The following is a 19,274-nucleotide window of genomic DNA, read 5'->3' on the forward strand; positions in this document are numbered from 1 at the left end:
TATTTCTAAACTTACTTGGACTATTTCGACCATTCCTTCAGTAGACAAGCATCCCTATAGTGCCTATAAATTCCTATAGGTCTTATCCTCTGAAGTCGAATATCCGATAAAAAAATCGCAGTGTTTGGTGGTACCCCGTGTTTGGTGGTGTCCCAGTTTCCCCTAGTGTCTTTCAAAAATTTAACCAAAAAATTTAATAATGCGCTGATTTTGATTACTTTCAGACAGATGTGAAAAGCTTAAAAAATTCCCTAAAAGCTCTTCTAAGACAAGATTGCAGTTTCTTTAAGAAATGTTTATTAAAGGCTTTCCCAAAGTACTCTCAATTTTTTTTTATATTAGATTTTGTGCAATGTTAATAAATCCATTTTTAACCCAAATTGTACCTGTTATAGATAGACCTCTTTCAAGTCAGTGAAGGCGCTTACCTTCGGTGAAAATGCCCCTAAAGTCCAAATTGGACACAGGGGTCAGCTTAGAGATCAGCCCGAAAAATGAGGATTGGTGTCGATACATTCACGGATCAACCCATAATTTGGAGGATCAGACTGATGTTCTAAATTCACGAGGTCTAGTGAAGTTACGGGTCCAGGTTGTGCCTGTGTCTATTTTCGGCATAAGACCGGCTTCACACCTAAGGTTTAGCCCTACAGATGATCTCTAAATTCTAAATAGGAACCATTTATTTTGCTTTTTCAAAATTTAATGGATCACTTGCCCATTATTGTCCAATCTTAAGTGATAATTTTCCAAAATACGTTAATTAATACGAAATTAGGGAAGTTAAGCCATACACTCAGTCCCGGGATTATGCACATTTTCGGGACCGAAAAAAACGCGTGAAATGGCATTATTTATCGAGAAACATTGCATACCCGTAGGGGCATTCTTTTGAATAAATCTGTCGTAGAACGAATTTCGCGCGGAGTAAAAGTAGTCAAAACAAAAAGATTCAACTGTTTATTAGAAATGCATTAACAAATAATACTTTTTGGCTAGACTTCTTTAATAAATGGTTGTTAGATTATTTAAAAATTTTACCTAAATAAAAGAAATTAAAGTTTTATTCTGAAAAATAAGCACAGTGTTTTCAAATTTCCCGCCACGTAACATAGTATACATTCAGGCGTATTTCAAAATGATTTAATAAATTGACTCCCAAAGGTAGGCAAACTTGCATAATTGTATGTGCATAATCTCGTCAGGTGCATAATCCCGAAGTGCATAATGCCGGGACTGAGTGTATGGCTAAGTCTTAGGACTGAAACCCGCATAAGATGAGCTAAAGCTTAGTACACTCAGTCCCGGCATTAAGTCCTTCGGTATTATGCACCTGACGGAATTATGCAAATTTGCCTACTTTTGGGAGTCAATTATTAAATCATTTTTGGAATACGCCTGAATGTATACTATGTTGCGACGCGGGAAATTTGAAAACATTTTGCTACTTTTTCAGAATTTCAGAATTCAGAATTTATTTTATTAGAGAATTTTTTTTTAAATATTCTAACCATTTATTGAAAAACTCTGGCCAAAAAGTACTGTTTGTTAATGCATTTCTATTAAACAGTTGAATCTTTTTGTTTGAACTACTTCTACTCCGCGCGAAATTCGTTCTACGACAGATTTATTCAAAAGAAATCGCCTGCGGATATGCAAATATTCTCGATGAATAATGCCATTTCGCGCGTTTTTTTCGGTCCCGAAAATGTGCATAATCCCGGGACTGAGTGTATTCTTGAAGTACTTTTAGTGTTGTTTTTCTTTCAAATTTATTGAAAATTTATGTAATGGGAGAAATAGCCCCTCCTTGTCCATACTCCTTTCTCGCTACATACACCCTTGGGCACAAAAGAAATTGCTTTATTTTTTAATAATTGAGATTTCTGAAGAAGTATAAGGTTCTATTTTTAAACAAGGGATTACAGTGCTGTCTCTCTATATGCACACTCTCTATATGCACAGCTTTTGTGTCGGTTGCATTCAAAATCAATTTGTTTACATTTTGACAAAGTAATAAAGACAATTATTTTCTTGGTAACTAATTTTTCTTGTTTTTAATTTTCTTAATTTTATTTTTTCTGTCTCATATTATATTTAAAATAACACGGGAAATTTTAGAAGAATAAAAAAATGATAATTTATTAAAAGAAAGAAAAAAAACCGTTGGGAATTTCAAAAAAAGTTGTGCATATTCAGAGAGAGAACTGTCAAAAAAAGTACCCAAACTGTGCATATAGCGAGACAGCACTGTAGATTATTTTTAAAATTTGATACAGTAGAGTCTCGCTATAGTCCCTGGTTTCAAATTTGACACTTGGGTCGCACTATAGTCCATGTAATTTTTTAAAATTATCAACGATTTTTAGTATTGAAATTGCTCGACGGCTTCCACTTTCTTTGCGATTGTGGTACTTGTCCTTGCTCTCTTCATTATGGATCACAATTATCACAACTACTTAATAAAGTTTGCCAAAAATATTAAAATAATTATGCATGTCGCATACTAAAAAACATAACCTAACTTAAAATCAGTGTTTTAAAATCAACGGTCGATAAATTGTGGACTATAGAGCGATGGCCTATAGCGAGACTCTACTGTAAGTGAAAAATTCGAATGAGACATAAGTAATTCAAAATTGTCAATAAAAAAAATAATTTTAGTAAATAATTAAATACACTTTAGTCAGTAAAAAATTAAAAAAGGTTAATTAACTTCATAATTTTCCCTTTGGCAATAATTTCACTAATTTCTGACAAAATTAAGAAGTCATCATCTAATCATCTCTTGCTTCTAAAATATTCATCTTCGCATTTCTAAATGACCTTATCTCATTTTTTTTATTTAAATTTTTGTTAAAGAAATTTACTCTTTTCTAGCCTTTACAGCGTTTCAAAATAAAGTAACAGATTAGCACTTTATTTTATCGATTTTTATCCGAGACACATTTGGGGGATTATAACAGACAACAAGGAAATTTTATCTCAAGCATGAACCGCCAAAACTTACCTGTGCAGCATAGTTTATTTCGAATTGCTCCTGTTCAATTCAAGAAAACAAAAAAAAATGCGGTTCGGAACTAAATGATTATTTTAATCTCCTGAAGAAATTCATATTTATAAAATATGTACATGTTCGATTTCTAGTCACTAGGCCTAGTTGCTGGTAAATGGTAATTATGAGCATCTTGTGGCTTCCAGGAAACTATAATTAGAGTTCCGTGGAGTACTCTTCTGAATTCCCAGAGTACTTTCGCCAGCAAATGTGATCTGTCTTGTCGTACCCACCGACAAAGTGATCGTAATTGTCATGGTAGGACGGTCGTTGGGAGAAATTGGGCGGTGGTACATCCTGAACACGTGCCATTGGATTCCTCACCAGTGAGATCTTATAGTTTGGCCTATCCTGCGGCAAGATCTCAATGCGTGAGGCATAGTTGCTGTCATCGCGTGCCCTGGCTGTTGCATAGAGACTAGATCTGCCTGAGAGATCAATTCGTGGATTGAGCTCTGACCTGGCACCTCCATTTGACACCTCTGACGTCCTTGGTGACGAACTCTGATCGTGCTGCTGGAATGTTGCCAGTGTCCCTTGACGGAAATTCTGAAATTTATCCACACTGATATCCTCCTCAATGGCTGAGTCACCAAACACCGAGCCACTGTAGTTGGGTGAACTGCTACCCGGTGTCGAGGTATTGCGATTCTGCCCATTGTATTTGGCATGAGGATACTGACCTCTCTTAATGGAATTGGTATAATCTTTGGTACCACGGCGTCTCAGCGTGAAATCTCGCTCGCCTGTGTCTTCACACTTGGACGTCCACTGTTTCCATGCATGACGCACAAGAGGATCAGCTGGACCCCAATCTTTGGATGGTTTTGCCGCCCCCCGGATCATACTGATGAAATTATAGTCCACCTGCTTGGACACCTCCACGCATGCCACAATCACAATTATCCCAAAGCTTATGACAATGGGCAGCCACCTGGGCATAAATTCAATCAGGAGTTCACTGGGAATGTAGATAACTGCCCACCAGGCAAGAAGTCCAGCCAGGATGATAGGCGTAATCACCCAAAGAACAACCCAAACCTTCACAATTGGTCGCCCAATGGAAAATTCAAGATCTGTGTAGATATTCTTAGCCCCATAGATCCACATAATGGCCAGGATGTCCACAATCAGAGCACAAATGATAAAAGCCCCCACAAATCGACTGTCCAAGAGCCGGGCAGCAGTAAATTGGGGCGCAATAAGTGCCACGATTGATGCTACAACTGCCGAAAAGGCAAGTGTGTAATTGGGATGCTTCCTGAGAATCCGGGAAGCTGTATAAATGTGAATCACAATGGAAATACCCGCTACAATCATAATTCCCAAGTATGAGATTCCCGGAATGACCCTAGCAAGCGTTGGATCACTCTCAGTCTGAGCACGATCATAGATGGCCGTGAGGGCTGTCAATTCTGGAAAATGAACTGCAGTCTCGGTGAAAGGATTGTGAAATTGAAACACAAAATACGTTACTGCGATCATTGTGATCAAAATGTTGAAGCAAATATACGCAAAGGTTGTCTTTACGGCATCTCCCTTGTACAGATACTTCCCTGTGAGCACAGGAATGGCCCCGAAGCCAATATTCGTAGACAGAATCATCTGTACGAGTGCATTGAACCATATTGTACTCTCAGTCAGCAGTGATTCGTCAAATGGCCACATTGTCGGCAGATCCTGATCATTTATCGAACGAGTAATCTCCCAGCCTGTTTGCAGCAGCAGAATTCCCAATCCAATAAAACCAAATGTAAAGATTGTCCGACGGACAACTTTACTGCTATGCGTGCAGACCATCGTTACGATCCACAGGACAATAAGGGCCATTGTGAGCAATCCAAAGTACAAGGTATTCTCCCACACTGGCACCAGAAATGTCAGCTTAAGGCAGTCTTGGCCACTCTTCCCAACTGCTGTGTAACCATCCTGAAAAGGAACAAAAAATCCAAAAAAATTCCCACGGCAAATTCCAAACAACTCACATCGAGTCGCTTGAGATTAGCACAATAGTTGAATGGCACATTTTTGAAGATGAGCATTCCAATGTAGAGGAAGGCCACTGTTGCATGCAATGATGTCCAGATCGTGCTCAACCAGGATGCAATGCGTCCTACAAAACTCGCACCTGAAATTATCATTTAAAAAGAACCCAGTTATGAAAGATTGAACAGACATCTTTGAAATTGCATATGCATAAAAAAGCAGGAGAAGTAGTTGTCTCTTACCTTTGAAAACTGGCGAGGCACGCCATGTATGAGCTGATCCTTGACCTAGAAATTGTCCCAGTGACACTTCCAGGAGCACAATTGGCAAGCCAATGATGAAGAGTAGGATGAAGTAAGGCACAAGAAAGGCGCTCCCATGGCGCTGAAGTTCACGTGGAAATCGTATTACATTGGCATAAGTTAAGTTGAGGCACAGGCAGAGGACAATACTCCGGAAGATGGAACACTTTGACTGTAAAAAGAAAGACAAAACAAGGCATTTGAGAAACTGAATCCCTCTGAGTGAAATTCAATAATGTGCACTGAGAGAATCCAACTGGACTAGATTGAGATTTAAGGTAATTCTGATTTTGCTAATACACATAAATATACTACTAATACGATTTAATGTTTGTTTTTTTTAATAAAAAAGAAAATATTTAATATCATCGGAATATAGAATTGGTTCAAAATTTATTGAGCATCCAGCAATTTTTGTTATAGGGGAAACTGGGGCACCACCAAACACGGGGTAGCACTAAACACCAATTTTTATTTCTTAACAACTTGGATTGAGATAGAAAGCATCTCTATAGTGCCTATAAATTCCTATAGGTTTTGTCCTTAGAAATCGAATATCTGATTAAAAAATCGCAGTGTTTGGTGAAACCCCGTGTTTGGTGGTGCCCCAGTTTTCCCTATTATAATTTCAACTTATTATTTGTTTACTTATTTCCTATTCTGTTATTTATTTTTTATCTATACTGTCTTCATCTTCAAAGTTTTATTGTTTTTCTTTCGTCTGATTTAAAATTGTTTTTGAAACTTATTCATTTAACTCGCTCCTTGGAAATTACAAGGGGCCAACTCACTTTTTGGCGATTTTGAGGTTTTAATGCACTCAGACAGAGAATTTAATAAAATTTCAGATGATATGAGTCAATTAATTTCGTTATTAGAAACGTTTTTCAAAATTTTATTCTTTATGATTGCTTGCGCGGTTTTGTTTGAAGTCAAGGGGCACAAAATAGATTTATCGTTCAAATTTTTGTGGAACAAGGGACTAACTCAAGCCAGTTGATCCCTTGTCATTCTAATTTCATGAAAATTTGCGCATCATTTAGAATGACAAAGAGCTAACTCATAAAAAAAACATATTTTGAAAGGTAAAAATATGTATGTTTCGATGTTTAAAATAATGCTCATTCAAATAGAAAAGAATTAAATTGTTTTTATTAACGTACTTAACTGAGATAATTATTTATACAAAGTTAAATCTTTCACGTTGTCTCCTGAAAAATGTCTTAGATTGAGTTGGCCCCTTGTAATTTCCAAGGAGCGAACTCATTTAACGTAGTTCGACCGAGGATTGAACCGATAGTCATTAAGTCATAGAGCCGCTGTTCTGTTGAACTCCAAGCCATGCGAGCATGCAAACATTTTGGTGGTAGGGAGTGGATATTCCGATAAGCTTTACCGTCTTATAAGTCGTATATCATTTGGATTCCTTACATAAGCTTTTTAGGGCGTTATTAGAATATTCTAAGTGGCTAGCTCTATCCCTTTGGTTAAGAAACTGATCAGAAGACATTCTTTCAGAAGAAACTGATCTAGAAGAGGAAAGGTGGGGTGAATTGTGTTTGCTGTGAATAGATGAAATAGCTTCTAGGACTCTCTAAAACATCTAAGCCTGAAAGGAGGCGATAGTGTAGTCTTTGATAAAACTTTTTCCAATACCAGTCAATTTGACCGGGATTGGTAGGAATAGGTATATCAAAATTTCGGTAGTTAGTGTGAAAGGGTTCGAAAATTAAGGCATAATACCAAAAATTTAAAGGACGCTTTGCTTTATGGTCACTATTGAACTACCTATAACAACTAAAACTACAATCATCAGTTTTCTGCTGAGAGAAATTCGAAAAAGTTAAAATAACATTCGGGAAATGTTAATTTTACCCTGCAGTATTGATCCGAAATAGGTGTAAATATTATGCTTTTTAGGTGTATTAGGGGTTAAAGTTACCCTTTTTCATGTTAATTTTATACTTAAAAAGGTGTAAAATTAACATTAAAAAATGTTGATATATTTTTACACCTAAAAATGTCAAAGTTATGAGGAAAAAAAGTTAATCGCATCCCCATTTTTTTCTCAGTGAAGTCATCAGTTAGATAAGTCCACTCGATAATAGTCGTCGTGCTGACTAGGATTTTTCAATTTATAATTTTTTTTGTCTTTTCCCTGACGTTAGCTCACCCAAGCACTTTGATACAGAAGATTGCATCCAGAATCGAAACGTTGGCAAAATAAAATCAAATTAAAGAATAGAACATTAGATCGAATTTTCCACTTTGACTTCAGCTAATTAACATATTAAAATTGCCCATTAATTTCAATTTTCTTCTAGTTAAACCAGCAGTTTTTTCAACCAAATTGTCCCCATTAAATCTATTTACTCGTAATTAATATTATTTGTGGTCAAGAAATAGAAGAAATTGAATGAATTAGCAATAAACTTGTTGAAAATGAGGTATTTGTATCAGATGGGAGTAATTTGCTAAGTTCGTTCAGTCATGCAGAGAAAATTGTTGTTCTAGACTAGGCAATCTCCTAAAGATTTTTAACAAAACCGTGCAATAGCCGATACAGTAGCCATTTCTTTTGCCTATAGCACTTTCTGTTGATTAGCCACGCATGTCGACAGTGGGATGTTATAGCCTGCCGTATAAGGGATATTGAAGAAACCAATACTTATTCGAAGAAAACACATCCCTTCCTATTTATTGAAATATTTCTGTTACAAACATTTTTCTTACAAATTATACGCAATGAAAAATTTAATTTGCTGGCTAATCTGCCCCGGTCTCCCCTAAGTGGTTTATTAGACTAACTTTATTTAATAATCACATATTTTTCCGGACTCATTTACAATCGGAAATTCCGTCAATAGAGTTGAGCAACTTTCTCGCAAAATGTGTCCTAGCTATGATAAATTTTAATATTTAAGTTTAAAAAGCTCTTAGTGTGATAGCACAAAATTAATAAAAAAAAATAGTTTAAAAGTTGACATAAAACCTGGAAGTCTACTTTTTCGATGGTGCTTAAAATTTTTATGAACACAGTTGATGCTAATGGAGTCGTATTGTACGCTTTATAAGTGTAAAGTTTAGCCGAGACACAAACTTAGCTCACCATCTAGCATGTATTCATTTTACTTCTTTTATTTTTCTCATAGTATTTTCATAAAAATATTTTGAAATGTGATGGACAAACTTAATTATTGTAAATGTGAATATATAACACGATAAAAAATGAATAAATTTTGTTTAAAAAAATTGAGACCTGTCACGGTAAGGCTAAAGATTTGACGTTCAATGTACAGTAGAGTCTCGCTATAGTCCATATTTGGTTTCAATTTTGACACTTGGGTCGCACTATAGTCCATGTAATTTTATAAAATTATCAACGATTTTTAGTATTGAAATTGCTCGACGGCTTCTACTTTCTTTGCGATTGTGGTACTTGTCCTTGCTCTCTTCATTGTGGATCACAATTATCACAACTTACTTAATAAAGTTTGCCAAAAATATTAAAATAATTATGCATGTGGCATACTAAAAAACATAACCTAACTTAAAATCACTGTTTTGAAATCAACGGTCGATAAATTGTGGACTATAGAGCGATGGCCTATAGCGAGACTCTACTGTAATTGTAACCATAAATGTTATAATTTAAAGTATGAAAAAACAATTGCAGTAGAGTCTCGCTATAGTCCATATTTGGTTCCAGATTTGACACTTGGGTCGCACTATAGTCCATGTAATTTTTCAAAATTATCAAACGGTCGATAAATTGTGGACTATATAGAGCGATGGCCTATAGCGAGACTCTACTGTATTCCCGTATGCATGATTTATATTTAAAATTAATTCATTCACACAAGTCTGAGATATGACCTAGTAGCCATATAATGTTCTAAAATGTTACATATAATGGATTTTGTCTTTAGTAAATGGTCCGTGTCTTAGGGTGTCTACACATTGGGAGCAATTTTCGTCAAAAATTGCTTTTTTGAAGGAAATTCCCTGCAGCGTTGTAGGGGGAAACGTCAAATTTCTGTCAAAAACGCAATTTTTGACGAAAATTGCTCCCAATGTGTAGACGCCTTTAGCTAAAATCTTTTACATAAATTTTATATTGCAAATATTTTTCTGTTTTGTGTTTCTTCAAAACAAGAAGCACAAAGCGGAATTCATAGCACTATCAACAATATTATGACTATGTACCTATTGTATAGGTATATAACACCGCTTTCGGAAATCACCACACAAACCGATTTATGGCTCATTTTTCCTGAGATTAAAATCACATAAAAATCAATAATTACTCATCAAAGTCATGTTTATTCAATTGGCCAATCAAATAGACACAAAAAACCTTTTTTTTTGTTTTATATCTCTCTCAGTGCACCTATTAAACTCATCTGCCGTGTGCAATTCAATGAATCACACTCACTTTCTTCAAGAAGCGAAATTGTTCGTCATTTCGTGTGAAATAGAGATAATCAATGAGATACTTGGCTGTATTTGGATCCATCTCTCATATATTTAATTTTTCCTCATCAGGAGTCACCACATGAGCTAAAACTTCCCTGTCGATGCCATAACTCACGCAGACCTCCCACCAGCCACACCAGAACACTTTCCACGCTCTGCAGGCTTTTCACATACATATACACCTTCTCGTGATTGATCGTCCGAGAAAATTCACACGGACTGTTTGTGCATGTTCTGCACTAGGATTTTGGCACAAATTTCTTCAAAAATCAATTTTCTTCTATGTAAGTTCTTATGTCACCATCAAATCACCGGAATCACTTGCGATTTTTCTGCCTTTCTCGCACCCATTTCAAAATGCTTATACATATTTAATTGGATGAAGAGAATTATGCAATTGCTTGTCCATTTGCCCAATTAAGATACTGCAAGTCAATCATAAAATTTTTATATGTACAAAGAAATGGAGAATAATTGTTTCTACAGCTTATGAAATTAAAAAAAAAAGTTGGCTAAAAGATCATCAATTTCAAGGTTTTCAATGCACACGGATTTATGGGCAGGAAATATATTATATCCACTGCATTTTTTTCTATCTTTCCAAGAGACTCTAAATCTCGCCTTTCTTTGTGGACGTCATTCATCCAAAAGGCTCATTTTTATGCAAATCCCATGAATTACTGAACCCAAAAATCTTAGACTTCATGCAGCTTCCAAACGACAAGAGGTTTCTCAGTCATAAATGTTCGAATGGAGAGAAAGAGAACCAGTTGCAGTCTTGCTGTGGGAAAATTTGAAATGTATGCAAATTCGGTTTTGAATTGAAGTTGAAGAATATAATAAAATTACTCTTAATAAAAATAGCAAAGAAAATGGAATATTACTTATAACATTGAGCCTTTTTTTATCTAAAATCTAAAATGTATTCTTAACTTAGTTTTTTAATCTTATTTTCTAAAGCTGTGACACAGATGTCTCTATAGTCGTTAAAACTAGGTTAAGAGTGAGCTTTCTCACTTTAAGCGCATCTATCGGTAGTTTCGCAAAGTTCTTATGTTTTGAAAAGTCTTAGTGTTTCGCAAGGACTTTTGAAAATGTCCTAGATTAGATTAACAAAATATAATATAATGATGTGATAAAAAAATGTAATATCTTTTATATCTCCAGCCAATGATGTTACATAAAGAAATTAAAGCAATCGTTAAAAAAAATTGTGATTATAATATAAATCACTAAATATTAAGCTCATTTAATACGTAAGAACTTCGGAATTTGTTCAAAGTTTCGGACATTTCAATTATTTTATTATTAAAAAAATAATATTTTTTCATCAGTTTATTTGTGTAAAAAAATAAAGGAAAAATCAAAATTATCTGCAATTAATTAGGGGGAGGTGGGGCTATGACGGTTACGAACAACTCCTTTTTTTTCAATGTTTTTAATGGATTTGACTCATGACTCTATTCAGGAAATTTGAAGCATTGGACTTGTTATTAAATTTTAATATTATAATGGATCATATTAATTAAAAACTTATTGAAAAAATAATTGTTCGAAGCTTGGGACGTCCGAAGGTTGCGTATTTTCCCTACTTCTAACGGAAGCTAGGCCTTACCATACTTTTAATTAGTTCTTTTAATTAGTTTGCCTACTTTCGGGAGTCAATTTATGAAATCATTTTTGAAATACGCCTGAATGTATATTATGTTGCGACGCGGGAAATTTGAAAACACTGTGCTTCTTTTTCAGAATAAAACTTTAATTCCTTTTATTGAGGTAAAATTTTTAAATATTCTAACCATTTATTGAAGAACTCTGGCCAAAGAGTACTGTTTGTTGATGAATTTCTTTTAAACAGTTGAATCTTTTTGCCATACAGACTACTTTAACTCCGCGCAAAATTTGTTCTACATCCGATTTATCCAAAAGAAACCACAGCGGGTATGCAAATTTTCTAGGTGCATAAAACCATTTCTCGCGTTTTTTCGGTCTCGAAAATGTGCATTATCCCGGGACTGAGTGCATTTTTTTCACAAATTCAGTTTTTATAAGTGCAATGATATGTCAAATTCGTAATACGAAAGACCGGCCCAGAATTAGTCAGGGGTAGAATTAGACAGTAGTGGTGTGTTATTAGTTTTCCTTAAGAAAGAATACACATGATCCTGGGATTATGCACATTTTCGGGACCGAAAAAACAGTGCGAAATGGCATTATGAATCCAGAAAATTTGCATTTCTCGCAGGAGATTGCTTTTGTGGGTTAAGTTGACCGATCGTAGGATGAATTCTGTGTGGAATAAAAATAGTCAGAACAAGAAGATTCAACCATTTAAAAGAAATGCATTATTAAATAGTAGTACAGTACGACTCCGATAGAGTCAACTCCTCAAAATTTTAAACATCGTGAAAAAATGTGTAAAATTGCAGGTTTATTGTCAAACTTTTAAACTATTTTTGTTACATAAGAAGCTGAGACAATTTTTAACGAGTGTAATAGTAACTTTCTCAATTAATACACTGAGAGAAATCCGAAAAAGTTAAAATAACATTGCGGAAATGTTAATTTTACCCTGAAGTATTGATCGGAAATCGGTGTAAATATTACCCTTTTTAGGTGTATTAGGGGTTAAAGTTACCCTTTTTCATGCTAATTTTACCCTTAAAAAGGTGTAAAATTAACATTAGAAAATGTTGATGTATTTTTACACCTAAAAAGTGTTAAAGTTATGAAAAAAGTTAATCGCATCTTCTTTTTTTCTCAGTGTAACTTAAAATATTGCAGATATATAAGAATCAAATGTGTTGACTCTATCGGAGTCGTATTGTAATTACTTGAATTCCTCAATAATTTCTTAGAATATTCATAAATTTAATAGGGATCTCAGTGGCGTAATAGGCAAGATTGTTGGCTCTTGGGCGATGAGATCTCTGACTCGACTCTCACAGCTGTGAGTTAGAGTCCCGCCCGGTGCAAACAACTCAATGTTGAGTAAAAGACATTTTTCACTGTGATAAAACATAATAAAATGCACCGCCTGTGCCTAAAAAACCTTCAGGAGCACGGAAGGATCATTCACTACGAGAAAGGCGTACCTGGGCGATCTACGATCAGCAGATTCTTCCAACACGAGGCACATTGTAATGATTACATTGTAATAACAAATAAAGTGTCTCGATACGATTAATAATAATAATAAATTTAATCCTAATAAATTAATTTTTTTCTTGAAAAATAAACATAAAATGTTTTCAAAATTCTCGAATTACAAAATAGTATTACATTAAGGCGTATTTCAAAAAGGATTTCACAAAGTGACTCCCAATGAACCCGTCTGGTGCATAATTCCGAGGCGTATAATCCCAGGACCAAGTGTATTGAGCAAAGTATTATTTATTCAGAGTAATTAACTCTCTCCCTATTCATTGAAATATTTATCAGTCTGATTCTAACATATTTTTCACAAATAATATTAAAAATCAATTTTCTGACTAATTCTGCCCCGGTCTTCCCATAATCACGTTTATCTATGACATATTCTGTGACAATAGAAACTATAAATTAGGCAGATATTCTCTACGAAAACTATCCAGAAAATCACATTTTGATATCTATCACCGTTTTCTATCTATAAAACTTTAAGCTGGATAGAAAAGTGTTCGTGATCATTCTGTTCGCGATTTTTGTGATTAGGGGAGACTCGAGAAACATTTTGGTAGTATTTGAGTCTGATGATTGTAAAAAATGAAATTTTGTCATGATTGCAACAGCGCTAATACTGAAAATCTCACCTAAGTGAGAAAAGCTCTTGCGGACAGATTAATACCTCTAGATCTAATTTATTGCTGAATTTGTATGATTAAATTGGGCGTGATTAATTAAAATACCACTCTACAAATTTACTTTTTATCCAATTTAATACTATAATTATTTCACTTTCGTGTAAAATATTGCTAGCATTTTGAGAGCAAGTAAAAAATTAAATTTTTTGGCTCTACTTTCGCAACGGTAGCCCCCAAATATTTCAGTGGAAATGAAGTTTAAAAAATTATTTTTTTCGGCATATTCAGTCTTGTTCTCAAAACGCAAAGAAAAAAATCCGACAAGCTGCAATTCTTACTCAAAACTTCATAATTTTCTTCATCGTAACAATGCACCTCACTCTGTTTTGCATAATAATCATGTGATACAATTCAATACTGTTTCATCAACCTCCAACGCGAGAAGGTCAATGAATGTCTCGGTGAAGAAATCCATGAAATTTCCCTCATTTCTTTTTTTTTTCATACATAAACACTCAACACCAGAAATCCTTTTCAAAACCTTAAAATATTCACTTGAACTGGGAAATTTCACTTCACACGGACAAAGGCAATAGAAACTATAGACCCTTTTTGTACAAAACTTGTTGAGAAAAAGGTTTCACATAATTGAATTTCAAGAGGAATCACTTGCCATTTATCTAAAAATCCATAAGTTTCTTTTATCTTCACGAGAAAACTATTAAAGAGTCTTTTACAACAGCACAGAGGACAAAAAACTCTTCCTTTACATCTCCAAAGCTCAACACTCTAGGAGTAAACTAAAAAAAAAAACAGACACATCCAGAGTCACGTACGAAGCAAGTGAGAATCAATTGAAGACTGAATCCGGAGAATAATAGTTTAGTATCATGTGGAAGAAAAGTTAAATCGAAGCGCAAAAAAGAAACACTCCGAAATCATTGGAGTTGAACCACTTTGATGGTGATTTCATTTGGTGTAGTTGTAAGACTACTATACCCCTTTCATAGAGTAGGTATACTTTCAATTGAACATTCTTCCCCATCTCCTCTCATTTCCACAAGACTTCTAAATTCAAATTGAACATACACGCGAAATCACACAGGACACCGCTGAAGCAGCAAGTCCCCGGAATACATAGGAATATAATCTTGAATCTCAACCTAGCACACACTCCATGGGGAACAACTTCTGCCTCTCTTGTATTTTTTCCCTCCTTGCCTTTTTGAAACTGGTGATTTGAAACCCAGTACCATTCTCACTCTCTTCAGACACGCCAAAGAATCAACTTCCAGTAAAACACACCGCTGGACACAAGGGATTCATTTGACTGCGAGAAATATTTAGCTATTTTTGAAAGTTTCAGAAATTATTGTAAAATTCAGAGATTTTCAAAAGAATTGTTGAAAAAAATTAAATGATCATTTTTATCCTTTGGAATCATATTTCACCCATGGATAGTACGATACAATGGTTAGACGTTTGGTTCTCAAGAATGAGGAACACCCAGCCTGGAGCCAAGATAAACTCTTTAGAACTTAAATTAAATTTCCTGCCTTATAGCACTAAATGCCTTTATAGGTAACCTGAACTATTCGAAACCCAACGTCTCCTTCCTAGGAATAGCTCTATGGTAATGATGGAGAAAACGGTAATAGATCATCCAGTCTGAAGCCAGTATTACTAACAGATATATTTAAAAGGATCTTCAGTCAGTGACACGTTCCCTGTGGATATTAAATGCCAAATATGTTGAATTTCTTCGATTTAATAGCACAGCACAAAACCAATATACAAGAATAAATAACTTTGGTGTAGGGGAGAACGCGGCAGTTTCAGTCAGCCCAATTTCTTTTTAAGAATTCTTTGCCAAATGCGTATGAATTATTTTCAAGTTACAGTAGAACCCCGCTATAGGCCATCGCTCTATAGTCCACAATTTATCGACCGTTGATTTCAAAACATTGATTTTAAGTTAGGTTATGTTTTTTAGTACGCGACATGCAATGTTATTATAATTATTTTAATATTTTTGGCAATGTGATCGATAATGAAGAGAGTGAGGACAGTCGAGCAATTTCAATACTAAAAGTCGTTGATAATATTAAAAAATGACATGGACTGTGCGACCCAAGTGTCAAATCTGGAACCAAATATGGCCTATAGCGAGGCTCTACTGTAACTAAACGTAGCGTTCTCTTGGGGTATTTGCGATTTGAAAATAAAGCGCACTTTACCCATAGTAGAAATTGTCAGAGAGTATCTATTTCCAGATGCGTCAACGCAATCTGTACAGGTTGAAATCCAATAGATCAAAAACTTGACTCTTTTCCAGAGCTTTATATATGATCCATATCTTTCTCAGTTGTGCACTGATATCAAAAATCAATGGGTTTCGTTAGATGGGGAATTTCACAAACTCGCCAGGGGGTCCTTGAGGTTTTCATACAAAGATCTCGGAGACTGAGTTATCTCCTGATGTCTGAAGAGTGTCTAGTTCTAATTGTGTCTGTCTATATAAACCCGTTGATCTTTAATATCACTGGACAACCTTAGAAATATATGGAAAGCTCGGGAGAAGAATCAAGTTATGGATCTATTATTGGGTTGAAAACTTCACAAATTGTGTTGCCGCGTCTGGACGGAGATTCTCTCCTAAAATTTTCATTGAATTTGAATGACAATCTTTTCCACATTATCCATATATTAAATTATTATCTCAAAATTTTAATTATTCGGAAGCCATGTATATACATGAGACCTACGCACCCTCCCATAATCACAAGTTTAACAAAAACCTTTACAACGGTTAACCGTTTTGGAGACGGTTTTAAAACCAGTTTTTAGAGATGAAACCGGTTTAAAACCATCTCAAAATCTGGTATTTACTAGTTTCTCAATCAATGGAGTAAAAAAAACAAATGGTTCCTTTTATAGTATTTCTTTTTTTTTTTAAATGCCTATGGATTTTTTTCTATCAAATTATTTGTGAATCTTGTAATTATAATCGTGATTGTCATGATATGTAATACCAAAAATTATGCATCGGTGTGTTTTCAGTAGAAATCGGTGTGTTTTCTATAAGAAATGGATTTTAGAAACCATTCGCGATCGAAAAATCTGGATTTTTTTTTGAAAAAAGAATAATTTTGACAATACTTTTACAAGATTTTACAAAATAAAAAACTTTATAGCGAATATAAGGTAGCGATAAATTTTGATATACTATTTTTCCAATATTCTTTTTTATATTTTTGCGAATATTATTTTTCTTCCACGATTCAAATTTTCTAAATATAAGTTTAATATGATTTAACTAGTTATAGGATTTTAAAAATAAAGAGGAAAACTCCTTCGGCTTGTTCGTTAAACGTTTTCTAAAGTTTTTTTTCCATTTTCCAAGATCTAAAATAAATTTTTTTAGTATTTCCTCATTAAAGATTGTCAAAAATGACAACTTTTATAACCAATTTATTTAAAAAAAAATTGTATGGAAAAATAGTTATTTTTACGAAAATCTACATTGCATTAGTTTCTCAATGGAATAATATTATTGGAAAAACTCTCAGTAATTTTCCTACACTCTGAAATCTTCTAAGTTTTAAATACAAAATAAAGCAATAAAATAAATAATTTCTAAACTTACTGAGAAAAAGAATATATTTATGTGTTAAATATTAAATCAAAGTTAAAGTTCTGACAAATTGTTCAAAATTCCATGATCTTATCCTAAATTTGAAACCGGTTTGAAACCTGTTAACCGGTTTTAGAACCATCCAAAACCGGTTAACCGTCTATCCTAAAAACCCGGTTATTTGGAATCATTAATTTCTACCTACAATACTGCAATTTCCTTCAAAAAAGCAGTTTATAACGAAAATAGCTCCCAAGTGTATACGGGCCTTTATTCATTGCCTTTCACGATGAATTAATCATGAATCAGTCATAATTATTTTTCATATTTTTTATCATTAAAATATTGTTTTTTTTTCCACTCGAACAATATAAAAATGATTGACAATTCCAGGAAAAATACCCAGATTATTCCTAATCAGCTTACAATTTTACCATAAGTGAGATTCATTTTACTCAGCTTATCATCGTTTATTTATTTTTAAGAATGATTTAGAACTAGCATAGTGGAACTATATTGCCATAATTTAAACCCACCCGTAATAACATGGTGTTTTTCATTATGTATTACGATATTTTAAAAGTGCATTATCCAAAATGTTTTAATTTTTTAATGCTCGAGTGGTGTTAAATAAAAAAATATATAAACGCAGTGGAAAAATATTTAGAATTATATAACTTTATTTACTACTATTGAATATTTTAGAAAATACTTTTTTATAGAACACAGTTCATATATTTATTCCACAAAATATTTGTGAAAACATATCGCCGCATAAGCTGCCTCATAGTCCCCTAAACATTAAATTATATTGAAAATATTTTTCTTATTGTCTGATACTTGTTCTGGTATTGCTTCATGAAACGAACCTAGAATATTTACATGATTTTTTTTCATTTTAAAAAAGTTTAGGTATAGGTTATCATCAAATAAATTATGTAAAATAAAAAACAAAAACTTTAGCGGTTATTTTAATGTGATTTCTGTGTATTTTTATCATTTGTAAACTCCTAAAAGATATTTCACGTTTCATCCTATTTAACAATATCACAGCACTAAAAGAATAACAGAAAATCTCAATCCAAAAAATAATACAAAGCCATTATAAAACATTGTATAATCTTGTGACCAGGTAGCGAAAGAGTTTTTTTAATTTTAATTTTTTTTTTGCGAGAAATTGACTGAAAAATAATTTACAAATTTCACAGAAAAAATGCTTTAAACTGTTGCAATTCATGTACACAGGTTAAAACATTTTCTTTCTTTCATGTTTGATTAAATTTCATTTAAAAGTGCCTTCATCATCGTTTTCCATGTTGCGTCTAGGCATGAGGTTTAAAGTGTTTCCTCATATTACGCTCATCAAGAAAAATTCTGGTGTGTTAAGAATTGAGTGAAAACCATGAAAACTTGTTGAGAGATTTACATATAGTTATAATACATATCTCTAGGGTTCAGTGCATATTAATTGAGCTCCTGGAGTTTATTCATTGGGGGAGATGCCGCGAGAATACACAAGACTTAGCACAAGATTGTGGATTGGTGTTTTATCCACGTGATACGAAATGGTTATGGTTTCATGATCATCTTGTTCTTCTTTTGTATGCCTTTCTTAAGAAGAATGAAAAAAAAGAGGTGGATAATCAGAAACATTTTATTTAATAAGAAAATATAAAATCCCCGCTCTCCTCAACTTCAGCTCAACTACATTTAAATTGTGGTACTACATTTTAACTCCGAGTCATCATCATCATCAAAGTGTGGCGAAAAATTGCACGAGTCAGTAGTTATATTACATTGTTGATAATTACAGTGAGAGGGAATAAAGGTATAGATATTTGAGGGGAGGATATTTCACGGTCAACGTAAAAAGTGAACTTCCTTTCTTTTTGGCCTAGAGAAATGGAACAAGAACACTTTAGACAATTATTATTTTCACCTTATCACCATTTTATGTATTGCGAGAAATTCTATTTCCCTTTCACGAACTTTGCGATAGTGCGAGCCTCCTAATGGCCTTTTAATGTATCTACCGTGCT

At 33.9% G+C, this 19,274-nt stretch overlaps 1 protein-coding gene across 3 annotated transcripts in view; it reads right to left on the reverse strand.

Annotated features, from left to right (window-relative positions):
* Window positions 1-3,073: 3,073 nt before the first annotated feature.
* Window positions 3,074-19,274, reverse strand: part of LOC129804493 (sodium- and chloride-dependent glycine transporter 1) — a 35,631-nt gene continuing 19,430 nt past the window's right edge. Inside the window, exons 1-5 of one of the 3 annotated variants that reach the window (XM_055851835.1) lie at window positions 13,982-14,459; window positions 9,779-10,155; window positions 5,284-5,515; window positions 5,041-5,183; window positions 3,074-4,984 (exon numbers count right to left, since the gene is read on the reverse strand). In XM_055851835.1, the coding sequence (XP_055707810.1) occupies window positions 3,212-4,984; window positions 5,041-5,183; window positions 5,284-5,515; window positions 9,779-9,859 (2,229 nt within the window). In that variant the 5' untranslated portion in view covers window positions 9,860-10,155; window positions 13,982-14,459 and the 3' untranslated portion in view covers window positions 3,074-3,211. Of the gene's footprint in view, window positions 4,985-5,040; window positions 5,184-5,283; window positions 5,516-9,778; window positions 10,245-13,939; window positions 13,960-13,981; window positions 14,460-19,274 lie in introns of those variants that run through there. The other 2 variants (XM_055851834.1, XM_055851833.1) reach the window with 2 other exon arrangements.

This window comes from Phlebotomus papatasi, chromosome 2, assembly GCF_024763615.1.
Source record: "Phlebotomus papatasi isolate M1 chromosome 2, Ppap_2.1, whole genome shotgun sequence".
Lineage (NCBI taxonomy): Eukaryota > Metazoa > Arthropoda > Insecta > Diptera > Psychodidae > Phlebotomus > Phlebotomus papatasi.